The sequence below is a fragment of the Pungitius pungitius genome, chromosome 7 (genome assembly GCF_949316345.1).
Source record: "Pungitius pungitius chromosome 7, fPunPun2.1, whole genome shotgun sequence".
Taxonomy (NCBI): domain Eukaryota; kingdom Metazoa; phylum Chordata; class Actinopteri; order Perciformes; family Gasterosteidae; genus Pungitius; species Pungitius pungitius.
Window position 1 is genome coordinate 12,907,542 of NC_084906.1, and position 26,223 is coordinate 12,933,764.

The following is a 26,223-nucleotide window of genomic DNA, read 5'->3' on the forward strand; positions in this document are numbered from 1 at the left end:
GCAATAAAGAAGGCAAGGGAAATGCAGAGCGCTGTAGCAGGAAGTTAGTATAAAAGGTAATTGAATTAGTAACATTTCTATTATGTCAATGCACTTCTGCTGTACTGAAAGACAACGAGTCCAAGGTCTCTCGACATCTGAGCAGAATTCGGAATGCAACATTGAAAAGAAAGCGGAGCATGAGCCCCACACATGCCTCACATGACCGAGGGCCTCGCTGAGACTAATCCGATGTACTCGCTCAGTTGTTTTTGCCAACTTGCTTATCTCTTGCTTGTCCCTGCCAGTCAATTCTCATTTCCACTCACCGCCTCCACACGTAAATAGAAGCAGTAGCAGTGCAGGTTACCTTTTAACAGTAGTTTTTTTTTTTTTTTTACCGTGCAAATTTTCAAATCACAAAAACACCAAAACATTTTTCCTTCTTTTTTTTGTTCCTTTTCCTTTTGACAAGGATCATGTCTGCAGAGGAATATCTTGAAATGATGATGATGATGAGGTTACGGTGCTTATGAGGTTCTACTCCGGGCTTTATGAGATTTTCCAGCCGTTATTGGTGTTATTGGTGTAGTAGAGAGCAGGCTTGGCACAAACAACAAGAAAAAAGGTGGATGTCGACGAAATGGATAGTCTCCATCCGCTGATCTCCTATTGACGGCTTAAAGCTTTTCTGTTTCTTCCTCAGAAGTACTTCTTTGCTGCTCTTCACTTTCTTTCTACTCTTGAAATATCTCCCTAAACACCTTTGACCTTTTCTGCCCGTGTTCCCTTTCATACCTTCATATTGGCATTTGGATGCCTGCGAGACTATTGCCTGGCTTCAATCTTTCTCATTCTTCTCGCTTGTAGAAAAAAAAAAAGTTTGGTTCAGAGGAAATTCACTCAGGTACGAGTTTATGGCCTCTGGATCCTTTGATCCTTGCAACCTGTAATGTAGTAATCATGTGTGATTGAAGGATATAGATAGGGGCCACAAGCTGAGTGGTTGCAAGAGCAATAAAGGTGAAAGAAGGAGAGAGAAGGGGGGGGGGGTGATAGGGGCGTGACAGTCGGAAGGAGCTTGCCTCTTGCTGGAGTTTGCTTGCTCCTGAACCTTTGCAATCAGTTTAATATAATTCCTGCTCAAGTAGAGCGACCTTGGGGCCCCCTAAGAGAAGACAACAGGGTTGAATAATAACGTGGACAAAAAAACAAAGATGCAATGGAGGGCAAGGGGCCAGCTGAAGAGAAGTAGGGATATGGCTGATTTGTTTACTTTTAGGCGAGAAGGTTTTCGATAAATGTCTCCTTTGTCACGGCAGCGGGTTGCCCGGGGGAATTAATTGAAAAAAAGCAGTGTCCCCGGGACACTTTTATAAGCACTCGCAGGGCTGATTGTCCTGGATAGGGCGCCGAAGCTGACCTTCCATGTGTGCACTCCCAAATGTGACAACTGACACTCTGACGGCTTTGAAATGGTACTCTGCGTGGTGCCAAAGCACTGATACATGCTGCAAAGTATTACAATGGATTTCGTACAGAACTAACAAAAAAGCCACATCGTTAACAAAGTAAGAGCGACGTTCAATGTCACTCACGCACTGAGATGGCAGCGACATTGGCTGCTTAAAGCTTTAGTATCAATTCAATAATGACTGGCAGGTGCCAAATCAACAAGCCAAACTACTGGATTAGTTAGGGTGCTCTTAAGCATGAAATGAGAGCTGGGAAAAGAGTGAAAACAGTGTGACTGAAGACCCTTGGAGTGGCCCAACTCATGCATAAAGAGGAGCAAAGGGACATGGCCTGGACACCAGCCCCATGCATATGCATGAGCCACCAGACCAGGTGACCGCAGTCATACAACGCGTAGGTCATGCTGTGGGCCCCGCGGGATTGGCAGAGTTCAGAGACTTATAGTCCTGCATGCTTCACCAGTGCCTCGCCGCACGCTCGCTTCGGTAAAAGTTGCGTGGCAAGCTTAAAAGCTTAATTGTTAGTATTTCCTCCATGACAAAATTAGTTTAATGTTCATTAAGTGCGGGATACGACGGTAAATGGACCCACAAGCCCATACGCCGACATTTTCTGTCCCATCCATCTCTTGAAATTGGTTGAGGCATCACATCTCTGCGTGACTGGGGGATTCATTGTGTCCATGTGTCACCTGCGCGTCATGAAGTGACTTGGCACAATTACCAGTCAGTCTTCTTGTTGAACTTTGTCTTCCAGCAACCACATACTCATTGTTGTTGATTTGAATGTTGTATATTAACCTGTCTCTATTTGTGTGATGCATTAAGCTAATTGCCCAGCCAGACAATAACCTCCCCCCTAGCCCCCACCGCCTCTAAAGCGGTATTTGTTTGGGTTAGAATAGTTGCTTTGGCGGAAACGCCACAGTACAGCAGTTCAGACCTCTAAATCCGTTGTTGTTTTGGCCAATGTTGTCTGGGAAGCTTAGAGAGACACATATCTATCTATATCTATATATAGAGTGTGTGTGTGTACAGTATGTATTTAGGTGGAATAAAGCTGACCTGTTGTGACATGTGTTCATCTTGAATAAGATGACATGCATTGCATTCTCTACCTCTCAACTCTCTTAACAATTTAACAACAGAAGCCAATTTTTCGAGGCTTGTACAGCAGTATTGCCAGCCACCCACACCGTTTGTTAATCTGACGTCAGGTTTCAAGGTGCCCAGTGCTGCACACACACACACACACACACACACACTCAAAGCCACCCACCCCTAAACCAGACCTGACTGGTTGACGTTTCTCTGCGATGAAGCATTTCCTTTAATGGCCTTGGCCTCATCCCCTGTCTCCCCTGGAGTTCTCTTGTCTCACTCCAGACGCCACAGCAGCCTGACAAGACAAGGTAGCGAGAGAGAGAGGGAGAGAGGGAGGGAGGGAGGGAGGGGGAGGGAAGTTGGTGAACTTCCAACGGTTGAGACGGATAAACAGAAATCTTATTTATTTTGGGGTTTTTTTCCCACCGCTTCTTTGTGTAAGCAGAGAATCTTTCAAGCTATCCTCAAAAATTACTTGCCTCTCTTGTCTGTGCCGTGTCCATCACGGTTGCTCGGCACATCAGGGAAATGCCACTTGTTGTTTGTTTTTTCCATTAAAGACCGGAACCGGCTTCCAGCATTTCAGTCCATAGGGCAATGGGAGCGTGTTAGTCATGAAGAAGTTGCACTTTTGTAGTTGTTCTCATTAAAACAATGTGCAGATTCCTTTGGTTCAGAGTTACATTAAAATCTCAAATCTTGATTGAAGATTTTTTTTGCAGTGACTTCCAGTATCATTATCTTAATAAGTACATATAAAAGGTAGGAGAAGCATGCTTGTTGACCGCTGAATTGTCAGATGATCCCCCCCAGAACAGACCCAGATAAAGCCCTTGACCCAAACCGCTGTACCAGAGCTTCCCACTGGCCACCGGATCAGCCTATTCTTGTTCTGGAAGGCTTCCCGGCTTGCATGTACTGGACAGCTTCCAGTGGTGAATGTGATCAGGACATCCTTGGAAAAGAAAGCGTTGCTCTCAGAAACAAAACATAGGAATGATAGAATAAAACATGATTTAATTTCAAAGAAAGAATTGATTTTTGTGAATTAGTCTTTGAAATCTGTATGTTATCTGTTAATGTGTCCAACCCGGTGTTTTCCATCAACAGGCTTTTCTATTCTTTGTTTGGTTTGGTTCCCGTTATTTTTCATCAATTCCATTCTTTTGCTGTTCACATTTAACAAAACGCTGGTGCTACTTCAGCTGGTTGCTGCCATTTGTTCTTTCACATCGTCCTCTAATCCCCCTCTTGGCTACTATCACTGGATTTCTTTCTCTGGAAAATCAGCTGTGTGCTTGTTAACTGAGCAGTGCTTTATGAATGTGGCCTAATATGGGCTGTATTCAGAATTGGAGCTGGTGTGGAAAGTTTTTGCAGATCACCAACAGTTAGAGCTGTCAGTGCTGTAACAAGAGTTGGGGGGTGGGGAGGGGGTCACTTAATGCCCCCAGCTACTTTGGAAATCAGGCCTGTGAGCTTTAGGACATTTGTGTCCTCTTCATTAGGGCACTCTTACGGTATATGAATGTAAACGCTACACATTTACTATTTTCAAAAATAGACCGAAAACCCACACGGTGCCAAGGCATCTCTCAATTACTTTAAATATACCATCAAATGGTCCGAAAGCTGACCCAACAAACTCATTTCGCGGATCAATGGGCAACCGGCGGCCTTACTTTCAATGTCCCTCCCACCTTTTTTCAATCTTGCTATCTCACTCGGTTTGTTTGTCCCTCTTTTTGTCCGTCCCTTTCCTTTCTCTCATCTGGTCCTTCAGGCCTTCTGCTCTCGGGTTGTATTCGTGAGATTTGGATGTAAATGTTGCCCTTGGAGGCTAGATGCTAGGTGTGGAGAATACCAATGGGACATCAGATGTCTTTCTGGGAACCGAGCAGGGGGGGGTAGAGGTTGAGTGCTTGCTGTATAATAACCATTATTCAGCTGAGATGGCTATCCAGAGAGGGCTATTGGTGCTGGGCCAGAGACACTGTGATTAGATTTCCCCTGTGTTGCTATTCTTCTCTGTCCCTGGATCTTTCTTTGTCACTGCTCCCCTGTCTATCTCTGTGTATTCCCCAAATAACCCAATTGGTTATAGATCTCTGGGAATGTGGCATTAATGTGAAAAATGCATTGAAGGTTTCGAGAATTTTCAGGAGTTTGGTTTGGTTTAAAGATCTACATTTGGCTGCATAATCACCCATTAGCATCTGTCAAACCATGCAGAGAAAAGAAGCTGCAGGTGACACAGACCCGTGTCCGTATGGTCTCAACACCAGAAGCTTACACACCTGGTTTCAGACGTTCGTTTCAAAAACTGGAGGCTTTTAATCCGCTTTACTTTACAACACAAGCAACTGCAGCACAAAGGTGATTGAGCTCTTTCACAACATACAGAATACAAAGATTCGTTCTTGAACGAACATTGTATTGCAGAGAGTTTGGAAACATTTCCTCCGACTAAACTATTAAAATGTCGGACCTGTGGTGTCCCCCCCCCAAACAGCTTCATTTTAATAATCTACTCACATAAAAGGCTCTAAATGTGTTCATGTGGTTCCAGCCCATATAATAAATGTAGGCATTGCTTTATATATATATATGCATATACCCTTCATAACCAACTGTATTCTAGAAAAAACACAGTTGTTCCCCACCTTTCTACGGATCTAATCTCCTATGGAACGGTGCGATCTGTTTAGCCAGCAGCAGAGACTGCCCATTAGTTAAACACAACACACAGCAGTCATGTGTGTGAAAGGGAGCAACCATTAGTATTCTTCATCATCTCCCACTACATTTACCACCTTCTCTCTCTCTCTCTGTAGCTTCCAATCATGACCTCTGTCTTCTTGTGCTCGCTCACCCTGTCTCTCCCAGACCCAGCGGTCCCTCTGTGGTATCCATGCGCAGACCTGCTTAAAGCCTGTGTCTCTGTGCTGTGGCTCTGGGTAATCAGTTAACCTGATTAAGCTGCTGATGAAATTAAATCATTTCAGTAAGTGAAAATAATAATATGAGTAATGGATGTGGGGGATAGTGGAGCACCCCAATGCATTTTGCTGAAGTGCCAGCCAGCCAGGGTTTACCTCTCTCTCTCTCTCTCTCTAATACTCCACATATCATTCACAAGTGGCATGTGTGATGCTATATAGCGAGTTGGGCTTTACAAAACTCGCATATGTTATTCTTTGCGTCGGTCAGTGGGTACAGAAAGGCGGGCATGCATATCATGGCACTGAACAAGACATCACTCACAGATGGAGACTAGTTTATATGCTGCTCGGTAAAACCCAGCCAATATGAGTTCCAAGGTCAAACTTTACATTTTCACCATTCCTCAGTATTAATTGCCCACTTAATGTGGTATTTAATCACGAAGCCCCCTTTTGCAGATCTCTCTACATACAGTTGTAACCATTCCAGATATATATATTTTTGTATTTGATAGTAGTAATTCACTTGGAAGAGGATTAGGAAGGAGAGTTAAATGAGTCTAATGGACCTTTTTAAGAGGGCCACAATTAGCATGATAGAAAACAGAATGCAACAGCAGGCCTTAGTCTGCAGATTAACAGCCGGGTAGTGGCTATGCTAACCAGGGGCTGATTAAAGGCTTTGCACCTGTCACTTGTAATGGTATTAAATGGCGAGGCACAGTTAAAGGCAATTATGGATAATTATTGCACTCAGACCAACCCGAAAAGTGAATGACACAATTCAAAATCTAGAAAAGGTCAACTGGAGCCTGTAGCTTTAGCTTTGAAGTCGTGCTGAGCAAGCCAGCTGTTGAAGGGAGTGAACGAGAAGAGCTTTCCATCAGTCAACCTGGGCCACTTTTTCCCCATGACAAGATTAAAAATCCTTCTTCAAATAATACATGCATTAAGCAAGTTGAGATTAAAAAAAAAAATCGTCCAAATCTGTTAAATATTTTCCTTCGTATGAATAGATTTTCATTTGATAAACAAGTAAATGTCCCCGTTGTTATAAGGGCCTTTGTCTCATCGCTGCCTCAGTGCCGCGTAGAGGACCAGGCTGAGCTGCCCAGACGCAAATCATTTCCATATGCTCAAGTACCACTGACCAATTTCCTAAAATCCATGGAATGCCTCCAAAAATGCTTTTGTGCCACTTTCATAAATACGGTAGGCCACACATAAAAAGACTGGTTGAATTAGGTAGATTAAGCCTTTTTCTTTAGGGAGAGGCTTTGATATCTTTTCCAAATTTTGGAAGATATCGAGATCAAATTTAGCCTTTTTTTTCTTCACATTAGCAAAATGTTTTCTGATTGAGTGTGTTGGTCTAAAACAAAAATAAAACATTGGCTACTTTGAGAAGAGTTGGCACACTGCAAGGTGCAACCTGAGCACGTGTCGCATGGCTCTGTTGTAGGATGATTGTTGGCACGAGTCACCAAGCCGGCTTCTGGCAAAACAAACAGCGACGCTAACAACCACCAATATGGCGCACTCCTCAATTCTATTTGTCCTTTGAAGATTATTCCTCACAGAGAACCCCCCAGTACATATTATAGAAATGGATGTATGAATGTATCAGATCATGTCATTGGATGTCATCTCCCCCCCCCCCCCCCCCACAGTTATCATGGCTAACCCCCGAAGTGACTCTCCCTCGATGAGTGATCTATTTACTTTTGCATGGCCGCCTTTATCGACGCTACGCGTGAGCTCCGGTGGGGGGGGGGGGGGTGGATGTTATCGGATTCTATTCCTGGGCTAGTAAGTAACCAGCATACATGACATTTATTCAGGATTGCTGCTGGTGCTGTATCAGGTCAGAACAGCTGTAGTGATAGTAGCAGAGCTCCAGGAATCCTCCGTCCCTGCTTCTTGCTCTCTGCTGTTTTGCTTCCTTGTTTACTCACCCTTTTCTGCCCTCCCTGACTCCTTCGGGCAGATTCCTTTTCTCAATTGTTTAATTTGATTTGCCTTTAAATCCACTTATGCGTGTATGTTTCCAACTTCATTACTGCAGGCCTCTGTCTTCTGTTCTTATACCACAAAGACGGCATCAATTTGATGCAAAGCACAGATCCAGCTAGCGGATGGCTGGAGCACAGCACCTTCCGTGGCAACTTATACATTGCTCATTAATGACGCACAGAAGAGGGAGTTCTTGAGAACATCTCGATCTGTCTTGTTCTAAGGTTTGTAAAGTGAAGCGTAGGCGTGTCATTGATTTTCTATGCTTCAGGGCAAGTTGTTGAGATTATGCAGGGGTGATCATAAAACACCATGGAGAGGACACAGCATGAAATATCAAACAGCGTGTACCTCTTTGAACCTAGAATTGAAATATCCACTGTGTGGAAGTTTTTTTTAGAACATCTGGTTTTCTCCTCTGTTTTGTCTTTTCTTTTCCAAGATTCAATATTTCAAAACCACAAATGAATTCACATCTCACACCATTTTTTGATCTTGGTTACTGAAAAACATTCAGAGCTAATTCCTTTTGAGCCTATGTCAATAAAACAAATAATGAACATAATTCAACCATCCTTTTTATTATAAAACAACAAAAATGGCACAACTTGAGACATTGTTTAAAATAGAACATTTGTTGTCTTAAATAGCTATCACATGAATCCATCATTATTAACTTATCATTACTAACTCTCCCTGTCTGAAAAAGGGAACATTTGATACATTTCGATAGCTGGCTCTGTATCCTTGCATTCCGGATGGTATGTTCAAATCAACGAGGTCTGCCTCCCTCTTATTACCTCTAGCCAGAGCTCCCACCTCATTTGGACGGCGGCGTCCGCTAGATGACGTCAACATACAAGCCACCCACGTAACAGTGATGCATTCCCCCTGGAGGCAGACGGACCAACACTTTCTTTTGATCATTTATCTGACTCCACTTCCTTTCCCAGTTTTCCGTAATTTAATACTCCCGAGGTGTTGACTACACCACTATAGTGTCTGCCGACTGGATATGAGATCACTGGCTGTCCAGATGAACCGTGGCCTCTGCTTTGCCACTGGCGAGCGTCTTACTCAGTCAATCCTCTCCGAGTTGTGCTGTGGCTTTGGGCTTCTGATGCTTCTCACAGCCCACGGTGCTTTCCCCAATGGCTCTCATCATCTAAAAATGAGTCACCGCTCCTGGCTCCAGGCGGGTTAGATGTCAAGTGATTTGACCCAAGGCGACTAATCTTCCCAAGGGGACTAATTGTCCCACGAGAACCCGGGAGCATGCATAAGGGGAACAGTGATCACAGAGCACACTACGCTGCTGTGTCTCTCCAGTGAAATAATTGCTCAATCATGCACGGGTATTGGCTTCAAAGGCGCCACAATATTTGCTGGGTAGTGTGATGCTTCTTGAGTAAGTGCGGCAATAACACCAGTCAAAGAGGCTTTCATCCTACACCTCTAAACAACCTTTAATGCACAAGTTAAATCTGACTGTTTACATCTCTCAATTGATATTCAGACCTTGTCTATTGGTGTTTATAGCGTGACTCAATCATATAGTGGTTTTTCAGAGCGTTGTGTAACTCAGTTTGGGTGGGGTGTCATTTGTTTCACTGAACATGGGGGAACGAGATGGCGAAATTGCCGCTATTACCAGGCTTCCCCTCCGATATTACTTTTTACTCTATTGTTTTCTCCTCCGATCTTGTTTGCATTTAAAGACAATTATTTACTACTTGTTGAATTGAGAATATACTGACTTTGGTTCCTAATGGAGAAGCCAGTTAATACCAGGAATGCGTTCAGTGAGTATCCAGCTGACAGAAAAGTCTGAGAAAAAGAGTCAACGAAAGCCCAACCGTATCTTTTCCTGTTGTGTATTTTTATTTTTGTCCGGCAACTACACACAGCTAACTTTGCATTACTAAGGTATATTTGTCTCATTGGTCAAGGGGACATTGGAGTTATCAAGTCTCATGAGATATATGAAAATGTTTCGTACAAAAGCATGATTGGACTCATTGGTTTAGCCTGTGGAATGTGATACTTTTGAGGGGATTAGTGAATAAATAATAATAATAATAATAAACACATGTGAATGAGAAGAGTTTCAGTCCCTCTTGTTGCTGTTCTTTTCACAGAGGACCTGCTCCCACCAGGCTTCCCCAACATTGACATGGGCCCCCAGCTCAAGGTGGTGGAGCGCACTCGAACTGCAACCATGCTCTGCGCTGCCAGTGGCAACCCTGACCCAGAAATCACCTGGTACAAAGACTTTCTGCCCATTGACCCGAGTGCAAGTAACGGGAGAATCAAGCAGCTACGCTCAGGTAAGGAAAGCCCCAGTGAAATGTGATCTTTTTCCCACTTTCTCACTTGAAGATCGCGTTGGGTAAATGTGGCGAATGGCTGATTGCTTTGCAGCTAATGAGGCTTCAAAGCTCAACCTTTGTTCCTCAAAAGAAGTGTAACTGACATCCCATTGTTAGTTTTTCCACAAATTTCCTTTTTAGAACACATATCAACTCAGTATATTGCTTTGGAAACTAAAACAAAACACTTTTTGACCCAACTAAACTTGGGCATTCACCATATTTCCAGCCTTCGATTATTAAATAATGAAGGCAAGCTCATTTTCCCGGATTACAACAGGAGAATCATATCACAGTATAAGGACCAAGTGCTAAAACTATTTTCTAGGAGTCAACATTACATTACTGAATTTTTCAAAAACACCCAGAAGTGTTTCCTAGATGAGAGCAAGGTTCACGTTCCACTGACACAATGATATGTTGTCTTCTTCCCATTGATGAAACCCCATTGATGGGCCGAGTAAAGCAAAGTCTAATTATATTGCTAATTAAGGGCAGGGCCGGAAACGGCCCCAGGCAATGAGTGGTAGATATTTCAGGTCAATGAGTTTGTCACTAATCACAAAAGCCAATGACCCCTATTTTTGCTGCAAATACAAATGGGTATAGACATAATATATATAAAATATGTATGTGTATACACATTTTTTATATATATATTTATATATATATATATATATATATATATATATATATATATATAATTGATAAAAGAAAAGGTCTGTTGCCTTCGAGTCCTTGCCCCCTCTTGAGCTGTGCACTAAAAAAACAACGTTTCCACTCACTATTTCTGACTCACCGACACTAAGGTGCCTTTCATTTTAGATATGTTTCATATTTAATGCACGAGGTGTACAGTTTTGAGGTAGATTACTTAGATTTAAAGATTGCTCTCTCTCAGATTATGTTCATTCTGATGAAAATTGTGGTTTATAGTAGCTAAATGACCACTGGGGACAACAACAACAAATTGTTTGGTTGAATTTTCAGGAAGAAAAAATGATTTACACTTTAACTCACGTTAACTGTCACATGGCATTTTATTTATTTATTTGATCTATATAGCACTTTTTTTCCTGCCAATGGTTTCAATCACTGGACAGTAGTAAGTAATAAATTCAAACTAAACAAGATGATGATGGACAAGTAAATCCAGCTTCCTGTTGTCTAACCTCTGTCACATCTGTCTTTATCTGTTTCATAATTTTGTCGATTGTCTCTGTGTGTCCTTTCTAACTGATTTGAACTGCTGTCTGGTTGTGTCTCTCTTTGATTGTTTTGTCTGTATTTGTGTCTGAAACTCATATCGCAGAAACATTATTGACCCAATTATTATTGGAAAAATAATAACGATAATAAAGTTAACCAACCAATATGTAAAACTTAAAAAAATATATTTAAAATTGTACAATCTACATCATAATGGGTTCATGAGATTTCCCCCCAAAATGACTCTTTTTAGAACTATAAATCATGAGTTACACGACACTGCTATGATTCTGCAGTAGGACACAAATCCCAATCATACTATAGTCCCTTTTAATACTTGCATGGCGATGACTTCAACCTAAAATAAACTATGTTGTTCTTTCCCTTCTTTATTTACTTTCCTCTGGCATTGTCATTTTCAGAAACCTTTGGTAAGTGTCATGTGAAGCCCAGAGAGCCCACCCACTCTCCTTGAAGCAGATGGCATATTTAAACTTCTCCTTAAAAATGCATGCATTCCTTGCTCCCCCCTCACCCTTGTCCTCTTTTGCCACTTCTTCCTGATGTTCTGTTTCTATTGCTAAACTGTTCTCTCCTCTTAATTTATCCACGTCCAACCCCCCCCCCCTTTGTAATAGAACTTAGAAAGGCAAATCAAGGACAAGTAGCAGACTAAGTTCTGGAGGCGGTTGGGAATCAAAGTCCACCTTTAGAGCAGTGCAGCTTTTGTTTACACAGAGAAGAGTTGCTCACTAAATCATTTGAGGCAGAATTCTGCTTGAAGGTAATGCTAACATGCACAGTGTACTGGCAATGTCCAGTTAAAATGTCAATGTTTTAATACAGCCTTACTGGACTATTTGAAGTAGTTCTAAGTAGCTTGCGCAAAGTAACCTTGAAAGCTGTGGCTTTACATACATTTCCACTGTCGAGATCATCCAGACATTATGCTGCTCATCACTTCTGTCACGTCCGTTCTTTCTCTCTGCTGCGTTGCAAGACAGCAGGCTTTTAGACAATAATTAGACTCTGCTTGAATCCAAGATGATTATTGCTTTGCAGTCATAGCCTACAGCATAGAGAAAACACTTTTCATCCGGAAAAACCAGCGTAATTCTCAGGTGTGAATAGTTTGTCACAATAAATGAGTCCTTGCCAGTCCTTTCCAGGTGCAGGTCTCTGCAGGGCCGCTGTTTTTGCTGAACCCTCCAATCCCCGACTTGGGCCAGGTCGACACTCGGGTCCTGGCCAGATGCTTTATTGGAGTATATTCTCTTGCCAAATTGGCCCACATCCCTACTGGCTTACATACTTGTAGCTAAGACTATTGCCCGTGCCAGAGGGCGAGGGGCTCAAATAATATTGTCATATTGGGCCACATTTTGTACTGACTTTTTGAACCAGTTGCAAAAATATACCCAGTCACCGCAAGCCCAGTATATTTCCCTTATAGTCATGCCTGTATGTTGAGAAGGCTGAAAAGGAAATTGCTTTCCCTTGTTTCAATACCAAGCCTTTCGTAAAGTAGTGTTAGTGCTGCGTGCCTGCATTTTTTTCTGTAGCCCTTTCACTGGAAAGCTCATTCAGCATCCAGGCAGGATTTATGCTGATGAGAAAAAGGCCTTTACACCCAAGCGCCCTAGGCGGCCATCTTCTTATGTCCTCAGCAGTTTCAGGAGCCATCTTGGGTCTTCAGGTTTTAGTATTATTCCTTTTAGAACTCTTTTGATAGTAAATATATTCCCAAAAATTGCAAAACAGAATATACAAAAACCGATTGCCTTTGACGATTTGAGGGACACTACTTGTTTGCTTTTTTGCTTCGGGCACACTCTCTATCCTCAGGGGGAAACTCTGGTGCCTGCTTTTCCATACAGAGACGTACAATTGAGACTTTCGGGAAGAGGTGACGCAGCAGAAAGGGGAACTTGGGAAGTGGGTTGGAAAATATGAGCTTGAAAGCATACTACTTACCTGCAAAAGAACCCCCCACCTTTCACAATTGACCTTGCGCATGCATACATGTCCACCTTATTACCAAAAAGAAAAATATATGCTAAATATATACTAAAAAAATGAAGATAGGGCATCCAGAGATAGGATAGCTGGCTGCCTTGTTATTTATGGGCCCTGCTGTGCGGGCAGGGCAATGATATTTGCATCAGGGTCCCCTGAGGAGCTCCTCTAGAGGTGTGGAGGGAGTTTGACATTTCTGGCCAAGTCCCTGTGGCTACAGACCTCAGGCCCTCGCTGGCCTTGTCAGCCAGAACAGATTAACCAGAGGCCACAGAGACAGTGAGTGGATTGGGAGGAGTACATGTTCAGAAAGAAGAAGCTCCTCTTTGATACGAAAGGTTTAAAACCATGACGCATCATTCGATGGATCCCTTACACACACACACGCACACACACACAGGCAGATGTATGCACATCCCGATTCAATTGTACTTAATCAGAAGTGAGCAAAACAACTGTCCGCTTTGTTGGCATCAAAGCTGCTCTGCAGGGGGGGGTGGCTCAGTGCTCTGCAGATGTGGCGCACAACTGCCAGGTTTCCCATGGGACCAGCTGCACCACCACCACCAACCGCCCAGACAGGGTTTCTGTGTCTATGAGAAGGTCAGCCAGACGCCCTCTGGAGGGTAGTGTGACTTTGACACTCGGCCAACCGCCCAACCCCACCCGTCTCACACGCAGATGGACAACATCTCTGGCCAGATTTCCTCTTGCCAGACTACATTTGCAATAATAATGTTAATATATTCAGAGGTTTGTTTAACAAAACAGCTGGATATATTCTGTTGAACAAATAATGGCACATTTGATAATGCGAGGGGGGTCGGCGGCCTGTTGAGGTGTATTTAGGTCATCGTCACCCTAAGCTGATCTACCACTGGCTGACCAAAGCTTTGAAAGGGAGCTTATGGCCATATGGTTGCGTTCCCGTAGTACAGGTGGATTTTCCATTGTAATTGAATACAGACCCAGCCCGCCTGGTCAGATCCATGATATATTATTTATATATTTTTAATATATATATATATTGTATATATATATTGTATAGCTGCTCTAGCATTCAAATATTCAAAGTTCCAAAAACCTATATTACTAATTTCTTTCTCAAATGCGGTAAAAACACATTTATTTGTCAAACCAATTCCTTTCAACTGAACTCTCTCGGTCTTATTATCCCTCATCTCCCTGTTTAGTTTCCTCTCTTTTTGTGTCCCTCTTTTGTCACTCAGTCCTTTTATAGGGTTTTCATTGGATGGCCCTCTCTTTATAAACCTGCTTTATTAACCTTTTCCTGTCCTCAACCTCAACCTAACCCTGACCTTAACCTCAACTAACCTAATAACCCCTTAACCCCAAACCAAAATGTCATCACAGCTAAATCAAAATAAATCAACAGCTTCTGCAGCCTCTAATCTAACTCTAACTCTTTTATAATGTAACCTTCCCAGAGCCCCATTAATCCTTTTGTCCTGTCATTATTTATGATTATGTGGTCTCTAAAATCAATGCCGAAAAAAACAAAAAATGCCACTGTTGTTTTGCCTGGTTTTTAATTACTTTTAACTATCCATGTGGCCAATTAGTTCCTTTGGGGATGTGTTTGCAGAAAAGGAAGACTAAGAATCCCACTTTCATCAGACAATGGGGGAATTTGTAACCATAAATTAGTTTATAAAATTAGTAGATCGTAAATAACTATATGATCAATGGCTGCGAGTGAAACAAAGAAATTGACAATAATTGTTATACATGTGTCCCACACTGCTACACAGTGTACAACAGTTTCAAATCAAAGAAATGAACACTTAGGTACATTGAAAACCAGGCAGAACTTCAGTTTGCCTCCTCCCTGCTGGTGTCACAAAGGCTGTATCTGTATGTAGAGCTGCAACAATAATACAACCAAAATGTATTGTAAATTTATATTAATATATTTTAACTGCGAGATTTATTGTTGACAAGACCAACTAGCATATTGGTACAGCATCAGAAGCAATTCAGTCTCAATTTAATCCTCACTTATGACTATTGCTTTTGACAGAAAGATTGAGATTACAGAGACAAGCGGCTGTTGTGAGTTTCCTCTGCAGAGTGGTCTGTCTGACCCTGAGCGAAATACATGAAAAAAGGACCAGACCTGCAGCTTCTTCGCATTGAAAGGCAGTCCGTTGATGTGGTTTGCACAGCTGATCGTCCACTTTATAGATGATACACAATAGATTATAGAACTCATCTGGCTTTGGACGCCTCTGTTTTTCCCAGGAGAAGCTGTAAAACACGGCTTGCCCCCAGCTCAACCTGACCTCAGAAAAGCAGCTGATGGGATTGATGGAAGGTAGTGGTTTCGTTGCGTTAGCTAGTTAGTAGGATGCTGGTAGATGCTGCATTCAACTTGCAGGGAGGCATGCACTGAGACAAAAGGGTGTATTGGTGCATGTGGTGTCAGGGCTCAATAGACGTAGTGCGTACCCTTGACCCTCCGCTCTGAGACTCCAGGCCGTCTATGCTAAATAGGGAGCCTCCCCAGGCTTGCCACTGCCCTGGTGGCGGTCTCAAGGGACGACTGAGGGCAAACTGTAGCCATGAGTCATCTTTTCGATTAGGAGAGAGGCACTAAGGGAAAGGCCAGAGGGCAGGAAACTGTTGGAAAGACAGAGGCACATAAAACCTCAGAGATGAGAGGAATAGAGGAACCTGTGAGGAATGCATTTCACATCACAGCAACAACTCGGGCGATGTTTAAAGGCCCACCAGCCACTGACTGGACAAGCTCAATATTTGATTGCACCTAATGGGACAGTGGCTTGCAGTCAGGCGAGCTCCCTATATCTTTGTGATACCAGCAGTGAGAGGTGTAATTGTATATCCCCCATATCTGAAAGAGGTTTGATAATCTAGTTCCAGTGACCCACCGTCCAGCCCAAATAACTCCTCTAACTATTACTAACATTAACCTTGAACTAAACTGATGTTGTGTCTTCGTTTTTGTCTCTCCACCAGAGGGTACCCCGATTCGAGGTAAGATGTTTAACACAATGGAAAAAAGGGAAAAAATAAAAACGTTAACTCATATTAAACCAGACATAACCCCTCCTAACTCCACCCGACTGGCCCAATAGTGGCAATTTAATGTGGGCTTTTTCCGCTTAAAAAAAAGAACACTCTTTAAAATCCACTAACCTCAATATGTCATCTGTGTTTTGGTTCTGTGTTCTGGGTTAACACGGTCTGTGAGTGGGGTCATATGTGTTTCCCACCTACCTGCCCCATGACATCCTTTAATGTGCAGTTCCTCCACCTGTGCGGGCGCGTTTTGTGTTTCTGCCCTTCGTACTATCACCTCCACGTCATCAGTGTCATAAAACTACTCAGCAATTCAAGCTCTGTTGCCGTGTGTTTGGAATACAGGATTTCAAAAGGTTATTACTTTGGGATTTTTTTTCTGCTTTGTGCCTCTGACATTTAAATTGTTTGGACATGGCCATCGGGCCGAAGGTTAGGTAATAGCTGATAGGCCTTATTTGACCAAGCAAATGAATAATACTATTTGAATCTTTGACTTTAACTTGTCAATCAATATCTTCCATTTGATTCAGGCTGATTGTTGAGTTGTCTATTTGTCTGTCTAATATTCTTCTTCCACAGGCTGAGCAGGTAAGTGAATTTCTCCGGTTGCCTTATGTTTCTGTGTATCATTTGGGCCCGGAAGTTTGTAATTATGAAACTAAGCCAATGGGGTAATTCGTGTGACGATCCAGGTTCTCCATCTTTGACCATTCCATACAACCCATAGGTGACACAACACTCTCAACAAAAACAGCAACAACACCCGTGCTTTTAGACCACTGACTCCTTAAAAGCCCTCAACCCAGAACGCCCTGCTCTTCGTTGCATGTATGAGAAGGCGTCATGAATCACATTGTGTCCAACTAAAGCAAGCATGACTTATGAACCCTGCCCTGGCATAATGAGATGATTAGCTGCCTGAAAAGGGTCATTTATCCCCACCCAGGTACCACATGCCAAGGCGCCTATGTAGAAAGAAACAAATGGCATAGGATCTGGATGGAGATGCAAATGTAATCAGGCTGTCAGAGAAAGGAACAAATGGTTTGTTTGCACAAGTGCATTTACACACTAATGCACTTTCATCTTCTTAATGTCGCTCTTGCAACCCCGAAGATTTTATTTTTCTTCAGGTTGGACGTCACTTGTCCTAAGGATGAGTCGTTTTACATCACTCTGTATCAATTCGATTCATCGAGCATAATGTGACAGCTCACACATTTTCCTCATGGGGCTTTACGAGAAAGAGAGAGGCTGAATCTCCGGGAACGAGGCCCCGTCAGCCAGCTGAGAGAGAGCTCCCAGGACGGTTGACGGTCCACCACAGACAGAGACCCCACTACAAGGAGGCCAAATAACAATAATTCGATAAGAAAAGATAGCTCGGACGCTTGTGTGCTCGTGAGACAACAGACAAAGTGCAGGAAAGTTTTCTCCTCAGCAGCACACGGACTATAAGTCCAAGGCTTAAAATCGTAAAAGGTATAATACCTTAAGTCACCAAAACAACAAGCCACTCACTGAGATCTAAAGCAAAGACAGTGCTTGGCTGTTTGATGTAAGCACGGAGCATATGCCAAAGAAAGGTGACCCGTTAGAAGAAGGCCCTGAAGTCTGCTGGCCAAAATCCAGAGGTGTTACCATGAGAAACATACTGAGTCAGTAACAACTGGTAGGAAACAAATTGTTACATCCTAATGTATACACGTAGTGATCTATTAAAAGCTACACTTGGAAGCAACACCTGAGATGGAATCTGATTTCACTTCAGTAGGTAGAGCCTTGATGCTTAAATTAAAAGCAGCATGTCTAATATGATATTGACTCGGCAAAGATAAGTGGTAGATGAATCAAAGACAAAAGATTATTGAGAGTGAAAAGGAGAAGGAAAATGAAGGAAAGAGAAAGTGAGTGGACCATAGTTTGCATTCATTTTGCTTCCATTCAAAGCCATCCAGGTACAGTAAGCGATAGCTTTAGAGATAGCAGTACCCCCCCCCCCCCCGCGCACTTCATTTCTGATTTCATGGGAGCTTTACAAGCCCCCCTATGAGGGCTGACAACAATGGCAATGGGGCCCCATGCCGGTGCGATCACAGTTTGGTGACCTTGGTGGTAGAGTACAGACGGAAAGGGAGACGGAGAGATTACCGGCTGGTTCGCATCAGAAATCCATCATTTTCTGCGCGGCGTTGCTCTCTTTAGTCGCCCTCTCAAGACACAAGAGGGAAGTCGTTCGGCGATGCAATAAAAACCTCCAGAGGTAAACGGAACAATGCCCAATCAACTACAGGAAAACCTATGTGAATATACACACACATAGTATTCTCACCTGAACATCTCATTGTGATGTTGTTTCACGGTGGCAAAGTGCAAACAACTGTATTTTTGCAGCTCCTCCAGTAAGGTAGCTTAAGGTAGCGTACAAAGCCCTTTTCTGCAGCGACTATAACTTGTTAGTATGTATCGGCTTTTAATAGCGAGCAGTGACCAGAGGATGGACATGAGAAATGAGAGAAGACAAGAGACACTAGCGGAGGATCGGAGATGGAATGATGAATGGGACAGCGTGCCACTGGCAGGCCTTAGTGGGCTGTGGAAAGAGAGAGTGAGACTTGGCCAGCCATTTTGTTGATCGCCTAAACAAATCAATCAAGGCCCGCTGGAGCACACTAATTGAATTACACAAATGGGACCGGGGCAAAGCGGCTACAAAGCAGCGACGGGGGCGGGCGGACCACAGCTCCGGGCACTTTGTGAAATGAATCATCCATGCTTGCCCCTCCTTGTTCTTCTTGTATCCCCTCATCCGTCCCTCTCTTCTTCTTTCACTCTTCCCATCACCCTCCTTTGAATATTTGTCTTATTCTCTTTTCTATTTCTATGGCACACAGTTTCTCTCACAATGTCTTTCCCACTCTGGGCTTTTTTCCCACTCTTTTTGTCAATCTGCTAGCCAATCTCGTCTAAAACAAGAACTAAATCGATGTTTCTAGATATTAATGTTAGAAATGGTTGATGGTTTGACTGCGACTAGTTTAAATGAAGTGAAACATCAAAGTTTCTCCCGAATTTTGGCAAAAATATATCCAATGTAAAAAAATAAAAAGTCTACTGGAACGAACAAAGTATCCACTCTCAACAGCTTTGGAAGAAGACATTCTGTTCTAGGACCTGAATTGGCCTTCAAACACATGTATTTGTTGAAGTCGGCCTCAGTGTTTTCACACCTTGGCACATCAACGCTCCTCTTCAGATCAGCCCTGCGGCCTGCGGCGCCGTTAACCAGGGCAGCCGTCACGGCGGGGGACTAATGTCCCAGAACCGCCGGCCCGTTACAGCCTTCTTCATCGTGAGGACGAGGGGTGAACATGCTGCACCAGACAGCCCGGGATGGATGGCAGTAGTGATTGGAGGTTGTGCGTGTCGGTCAGAAGGGAAGGGTCACTTTGACCGAGAGGGAGAATAATTGGTCCGCGTGGAAGTGAAGTCGTTTTTATTGGGGTAACTTTTATTTGCCTCAACTTCCTCCTCATTCCTTTTTTTCTGTTTAAAACAATCACATTATTCATTTAAACTATCCTGATGATGTGAGCTTTTATTGATCATTGAAAACTTTTGAGCTGAAGACAGGGGAGACATGCCATTTAAGCCCATGAAGGATGTCGATAGGCAAGTCTTTATCAGTAACAGTTCAGTGTAAACAGACTTGGTGTGTGGTTTGTATTGTGCTTGTAAGAGACCGTTTTCATTATTTATTTATTTCCTTGTGTTTTCTCCTTTCCTGATGAAAGAACAAAAAAGCCAATGGCCACAAGCCAGCAGGGTAGACAGAGCACAATTATGCAAAACACATAGAGTGCAGTCATATTTTAAAAAGCGGAAAAAAAAGCTGGGTAAGGAAGGGACGCATGCTGGGGACAAAGGATGGAGCTTGTTTTGTGTGCACACAGGCAGAGACATGCTGCTGCTTTAGATCATCTAAGGGGGTTTGGATGTGCTATTCAAAGGCCCTTCAAGGTCTGGTGTCTTTAAATGCTCATATTATCAGACTTTAAACTGCCTGGTAATTCTATTATTATTATTATTATTATTATCATGCACTATGTTGTCTGGTCGTCCATTGTCAAACTGTCTGCTGTCATGCACCAACCGCCAAATCAAATCCCTTGTATGTCTGACATATTTTGGTAATAAATGTTTCCTGATTCCTGATGGACATCATCATGGCTTTCATTTAGATCCATCTAAACATTTTTTTTTTCAGTCAGTTTTTTTCAAGAGTTAAGTGGGACTAGAGTTACATGTATAGGAGAGTGGAAATGGACTGAAGATATAAGTGGACTGAAGATATAAGTAACCCACACAGTCGCATAACACATGTAGCACCAGCAGGATATTGCATCCCACCATGTGTGAATCTGACGGAGAGAGTAGCGAAAAGCACCTCAAAATAAAATGGAAGTTGTTATTTCTCTTTTACTCTCCAATCCTCTTCTGTTCGTCTCCTTCTGGGCTTCCTTCATCAAAAATGTGTTCACAGTAGATTGAATTTCATCTTATGTGTGCGATTCAATTTATCAGGATATTTCTGCTGTTGTTATTTGGTGTTCAGAGTAAATCCTAAATTTTCACGAGGGTATTGCCAGTTCCTCTTGTAAGAGTCCAGTTTCCAATATTGAGGCTGATTATTAATCGACGGAATAGGATGAATGGAGGAGAAAAAAAGTACCCTCCTCTGTTGCTTTACATTGTCTCCTCCTTCCTTTGGCTCTCCTTCCTATTTCTCCTTCTTGCTACTTCTTTGTGGCCTTCTCGCTTGTATCCTTCCTCACTTGTTCTCCCCCTCTCTCCATGTCTCTCTCTCTCTCTCTCTCTCTCTCTCTCTCTGTCTGTTCTGCTAGCGGAAGGAGTCTTCACGTCTTCTTCACAGACCCACTAAATAATAGCTGGAATATGTAATGAAGCCAGTAGGGGCTGGGAAACAATAGATAATGCCACCTAGCTTGATGTCTCCAACAAAGTTTGAGAGGAACAGATGAAACTTCCACCAAACTCGCCTTGATTTTTCTTCTCTCCTTCATGCTTCCCATCTTCCGCTGCGAGCTACAATTCACAGCAGCCAATGTTGGTTTTAATTGGCTCTCAATTCATTTAGTTTGGCTCATTATCTGTCACCCCCTGCATAATGGTGGTTATGTTTCGTTGACCTTCAGATGACATTTGTGAAGGATTATTTTCAGATGCTGTATTTTTGGGATGCATTTGCAGACCTTTTGGCACAAATCAAATGAAAACAACATATCAATATGAACCATTTCCGTCGATTTAACTGCTCGCTGACAGTCGAGCAAGAGGGGTGGGGTGGGGGGGGTGGGCTGTGGCCCACCACAAGCCGCTCAGCGTTATTATTTATAAAGCGTTGAAACAATTGACGTCAACCTCAGCCTTTCAAAGATTTTGTAATTCAGCCCAGAGACCGATGTCTGACGAGTCGCTGGCAGCGCTCTCGGGAACTTGAACTTCACACAGTCCTCACTTTGTGGTCTCCCCAGTGTTGAGGCGCCGGGCTTCTGAGCACATTCCAAGCCACCTGCCACCAGGCTGGCATTTGCTTTTACAAGTACACATCAGACGCATCCAAAAGGGATCCTCGCATGCACGCAGAGCACAAACTCCTGCACTCTGCAGGTAGACGTTTCCATTTGCTCCATGAGCTGTGTTCCAGGAACCGCTCCCTCTGCAGGATGGGGATGATCTCAGCCCTTTGACGGAAATGAAGAGATTTTTTTCATAACTTCAGGTCTGGTTTCCTTTTTTTTTTTTTTGGAGGGTAGATATCTTTTCATTGACTCCACGCTGTTGAATGAAACACTCACAGAGCTTTAAGGCTGCGGCCGCGGCGTAAAAGTGACTAATCCTTCTAATTAAGCAGGATCAATGGTATCTTTTGTGGCACGGTTATTAGACCACCGTTCCGCGATCGTGGCTCTGTGCAACAATGTGTTCTCTCTGCTTGCCGATGTGATGGAGTGGGTTATGGTAGATTACAGAGAATCCCGGGCAGCGGCCGGCGTATTGATGCTGCCCGGCTAAACGCTAACGAGCGATGGCGCTGTGTTTGTCAGGGAGGCCTGGGCTGCAATCTGTCTGCCGAGGGAGCCAGAAGCCTTAATGATATCATCAGGAAGCGCCGTCAACGGCGCTCTAACGAGGAGTGATCCGAAGCCCACTGTTTCACCTCCCTCCTCCGTCTCTCCCCCCCAACCCCCTACCGCCCCGCTCCCCTTCTTCAGTGCTGTTGTCGGGCATTTAGCTCGCGAGAGATGAAAATTTAAAAAGCGATACTGACTAGAGTTGGTTTGAGACATGTACGCCAAAGAGGCAAACCGTATACCCAGGAATATGACAATTTGTGGAAAAAGAATGAAATGCACTGAAGAGGAACAAAGCACATGACGAGGGAGGACAATGAAAACGAGTAAAAATAGCCCAAACACAATGGTAGTTTTAGCAGTTCATATCAAAACTTTTTTAACTGTCTTCTTTCTTTTGATTAGTTTACTTTTAGTTTACTTACTTTCACATGACCCCCATTCCCCCCAACGCACAGACACTCCCTTATAGAGCGCCATTAAAAGGGCAATTTGTTAATCTCACTCAACCTCCAAGGCCATACGAAGCCTCCTGTTACATTACTTATGATCATACTAACATCAGCATCAATATTTCTTTTTCCTGAACCCTACATCTTTACCGGCTCCGGACCCAGTTTTCCGTTGTAATCTGCATTAGCATTGCAGAGAGTACATTTCCTTTTTTTTTCTTGGGACATTATGGCGTGGTGAAATTGAAGATACTTTGCTCCTTCATGCAGCGTCGCTGATAAACAAACTGATCCCATGTTCTCTGCTTTCCTCCTTTCTCTCTTGTTCTCTCTCTCTCTTTCCCCCACCCTGTGTCTCTTTTTTTTCCCAACGTTGTCCTCTGCCAGGTGCCTTGCAGATCGAGAACAGCGAGGAGACGGACCAGGGGAAGTACGAGTGTGTGGCGTCTAATGTGGAAGGCGTGCGCTACTCGTCCCCCGCTAACCTTTATGTGCGAGGTAGGGAGGAACCCGGCCGCAAAGCCAGGCCAAAAGAAAAATCCCCGAATCCAACCATTTTCAACTCAAATGTCTGAACAGTGCAGCTCAGCTTTAAGTTGCATTACTGTTGAGCTTAACAAACCATGAATGCTTCTATTTCTAGCCGAGGTGTGTTTGCACAAAAGGTGTTTTGCTAATTAATATTACCCGAGCACAATCAATCTTTTAGCATTGATCATTTTGCCTGCCCACAAATGTAATTTCTAATGCGCTGAAACATCGTCTTGTCAGACTACAATTGACCAACTAATGCTCTTCTCTGTTATGATGTTATGCTCCCCTACTCGCTTGGAAGGAAATGTGTAGCGCAACACGCCGTGTGTCTTTGTCACTTGTAAGACGCCTGGTATCGTGTGCCCGATAAAATGTTTCCCCCTCCGTCAGAGTATCGGAACCCAAAAAGAGTTGGAAAGGATCCTCTTTTTGATTAGATTTTTTTCAGGTACGGGAGCGCTACGGTAAGTCCTGATTTTGATTTTGGGTGGCGAGGTATTTATGCCCACCAATCAAAATCTCAATTCCTTCTCCTTCTCTAGTTTTGGGGGTGAAAGGATTCCCTTGTGGTGAATTTAAAGAAAGGAGCTCTAAACTATCACATAAAAAAGTAAATTTGTTCTATTGCCTAGATTTTAAAAAGTGAACCTCCTTTTTCTTCATGGTGATCTGCAGCATAACTCCAGTATTCCCCGGTTTCTTCTTTGGGGTATTATTTTAAAATCCTTTTTTCCAGTCAGCAGTTATTTTAGCTGGTATGATCCAGCAAAGTGAAGATATGAAAAACAATCAGTCACAGAGAACTTTGAGTTTCATGCAATGAAGACAAAAGCCTTCCCTCCACTACTAATCCTAAATGACAATGAATCCCTTTTGAGGGAGCTCTGATAAATTGAAGCAGATGCATTTTCGACATGCATTATTTATATTGTGCATATTAAATAAAGATGCCTCGGTATCTACTCAGTTTGTTCCCTCTGCTGTGTACCAAATAACTTTGTTCCCAATAAATAATTCACCACTCTGACATTATAAAATGGGTCAGAGAGCTGCTTTTTCATTATTACTGCTATTATCATACCGTCAAAAGTAGCAGCATAGGGGAGAAAAAAAAAAGATGCAACTTCAAGTAGTATATGGTGAATAATAGCTCATCAAGATTAGTGTCTTCTCTTGCCAGCATTCGTCCTGGAGGCTCATGCTGTCTCCTCTTTGATGCAGTGACGCTTAATGTCAAGTAGCTATCCAGTTTTTTGTTTTCACGGAGCATGGTAGTTTTTTTTTTTGCAGTCAAGAGCTCTATAGGAATCGTTAAATAGCAATAATGGGAACACATTTAGTATTTCCTTTCGGTCAAAAACACACAGCTATACCTTGATATCATTTCCAACAATTCATGCAATCTCCATGAACACTGGCTCCATCAGCATGCTTTTAAAAGCCTACACAAGGGTCATTATTAGTCAGGTACTCTCACACTATATAAAAAACACTTGTTATGCCTCAATGGTGTCAACCGTTGTCTGTTTTCAGTTAAATTTTGTCGACCAATTCTGATACTTGATGTTGACTGTTTTGTTCACAAAGCGAAATGCACTCGAGATTAGCAGCTGTGGTAGGGATCAATTTACAGAAACAAAACCGGTAACAATCCTAAATTGCGTGTGCTACACACTGCACCGGGGGAAAATTGAGCCAACTTAATGACCGTGTTACTGATTGGCTTCTAACGACATTTAGCACAAGAACTGTCTTGAACTGCAGCTGCTAATTTCAGCCCAAACTGTGTCTTTTTTCTTTTCTATCTCTCATTAGTTTTTCTTTATTTTCTCTTCATTTGGTTTCCTTCTCAAACAAAAGCAAATACAGCCACCATAGGAGCCTCTCCTTGTGGCTATAAGGAGCTTGTGAAATTCTGAATTATGAGTATGGTACGCTTGATTTGACTCCAGTGGCGCCTCACAATTTCTTTTCTTGCCAGGCGACATTGCGGCCACTGGGGTTCATCTAATTGTTTTGCTTCAAAGTTTATTTAAGGGAGGGGGGTGGGAGGGTGATGGGCAGGCAAGTGTACTTTCAAGACGGGTGTCACTGATCGCAGGGACAAGGGAAAATGAGGGAAAAAAGGATTAAAGAAAAGGGAAATGTAGCTGCAGCTAAACACCTTGAGGTGGCTTTTTTTACTCTCTCTGTGTTTCCCCTATTTTTCTCTTCTCCTCATGTCATTGTGTTCTGCATCAACCCCTTTACATCCCTCAGAGCTTCGAGAAGGTTGGTGTGTTTTTTCTTTTTTACTTTTTTTAACCCACATTTGAAATAAAAAAATCAACATGTTGACAATTTTTAGCTGTATTTGCCTATTACAGAGCTCGATACATTACGAATTTGAAGAAATACTAATCAGTTTTTCCAAACTGCTAAATGATTATGAAAGAAATGTTTCTTTATAAACCGAGGAAGAAATGATGAAAGCAAACCTGATTAGCTCGGGTCTTGTTAATTTACTTTTATGTTTGCATTGTGGGGCCTTTTCTCGTTTTGCATCCTTTGGTATTGCTTCTGCACCAAAAAGGCTTTCTTGCACGTGTTGTCATGGGAACCCAGCACGTGGAAATAACAGGATCTATTGCATGATGGGAGAATGTAACTGCGCATGCATGCTTGTGCTTGTCCAGAATCTCTTTTGGCCGTGTTGGTTTTTTTCTTTCTGCCTCCCCCTGTGTTTCGTTCAATTGTTTCTTTCTCTTTCTTTGGTTTCTCAACAAGTCTTTTCCCTGATACAACCCAAATTCTTTGGCTTTCCTTTATTTTGTTAAATTTTTGTGTCGTGATCACGGTGTTGTGTTTGTTTGTTCCTTTAGTTTCAGTTCCGTTTCTGACCTTACTTTTTCGTTAAAGATGTTTTGTCT

The 26,223-nt window shown here is 42.8% G+C and overlaps 1 protein-coding gene across 17 annotated transcripts in view; it reads left to right on the top strand.

Moving 5' to 3' along the window:
* Positions 1 to 26,223, top strand: part of ptprsa (protein tyrosine phosphatase receptor type Sa) — a 116,180-nt gene that overhangs the window by 18,417 nt on the left and 71,540 nt on the right. For 9 of the 17 annotated variants that reach the window (XM_037469616.2, XM_062563367.1, XM_062563369.1 and 6 more), the window contains exons 4-5: positions 9,652 to 9,840; positions 23,168 to 23,278. In XM_037469616.2, the coding sequence (XP_037325513.2) occupies positions 9,652 to 9,840; positions 23,168 to 23,278 (300 nt within the window). Of the gene's footprint in view, positions 1 to 9,651; positions 9,841 to 23,167; positions 23,279 to 25,573; positions 25,586 to 26,223 lie in introns of all 17 variants that reach the window. The other 8 variants (XM_037469614.2, XM_062563364.1, XM_062563362.1 and 5 more) reach the window with 1 other exon arrangement.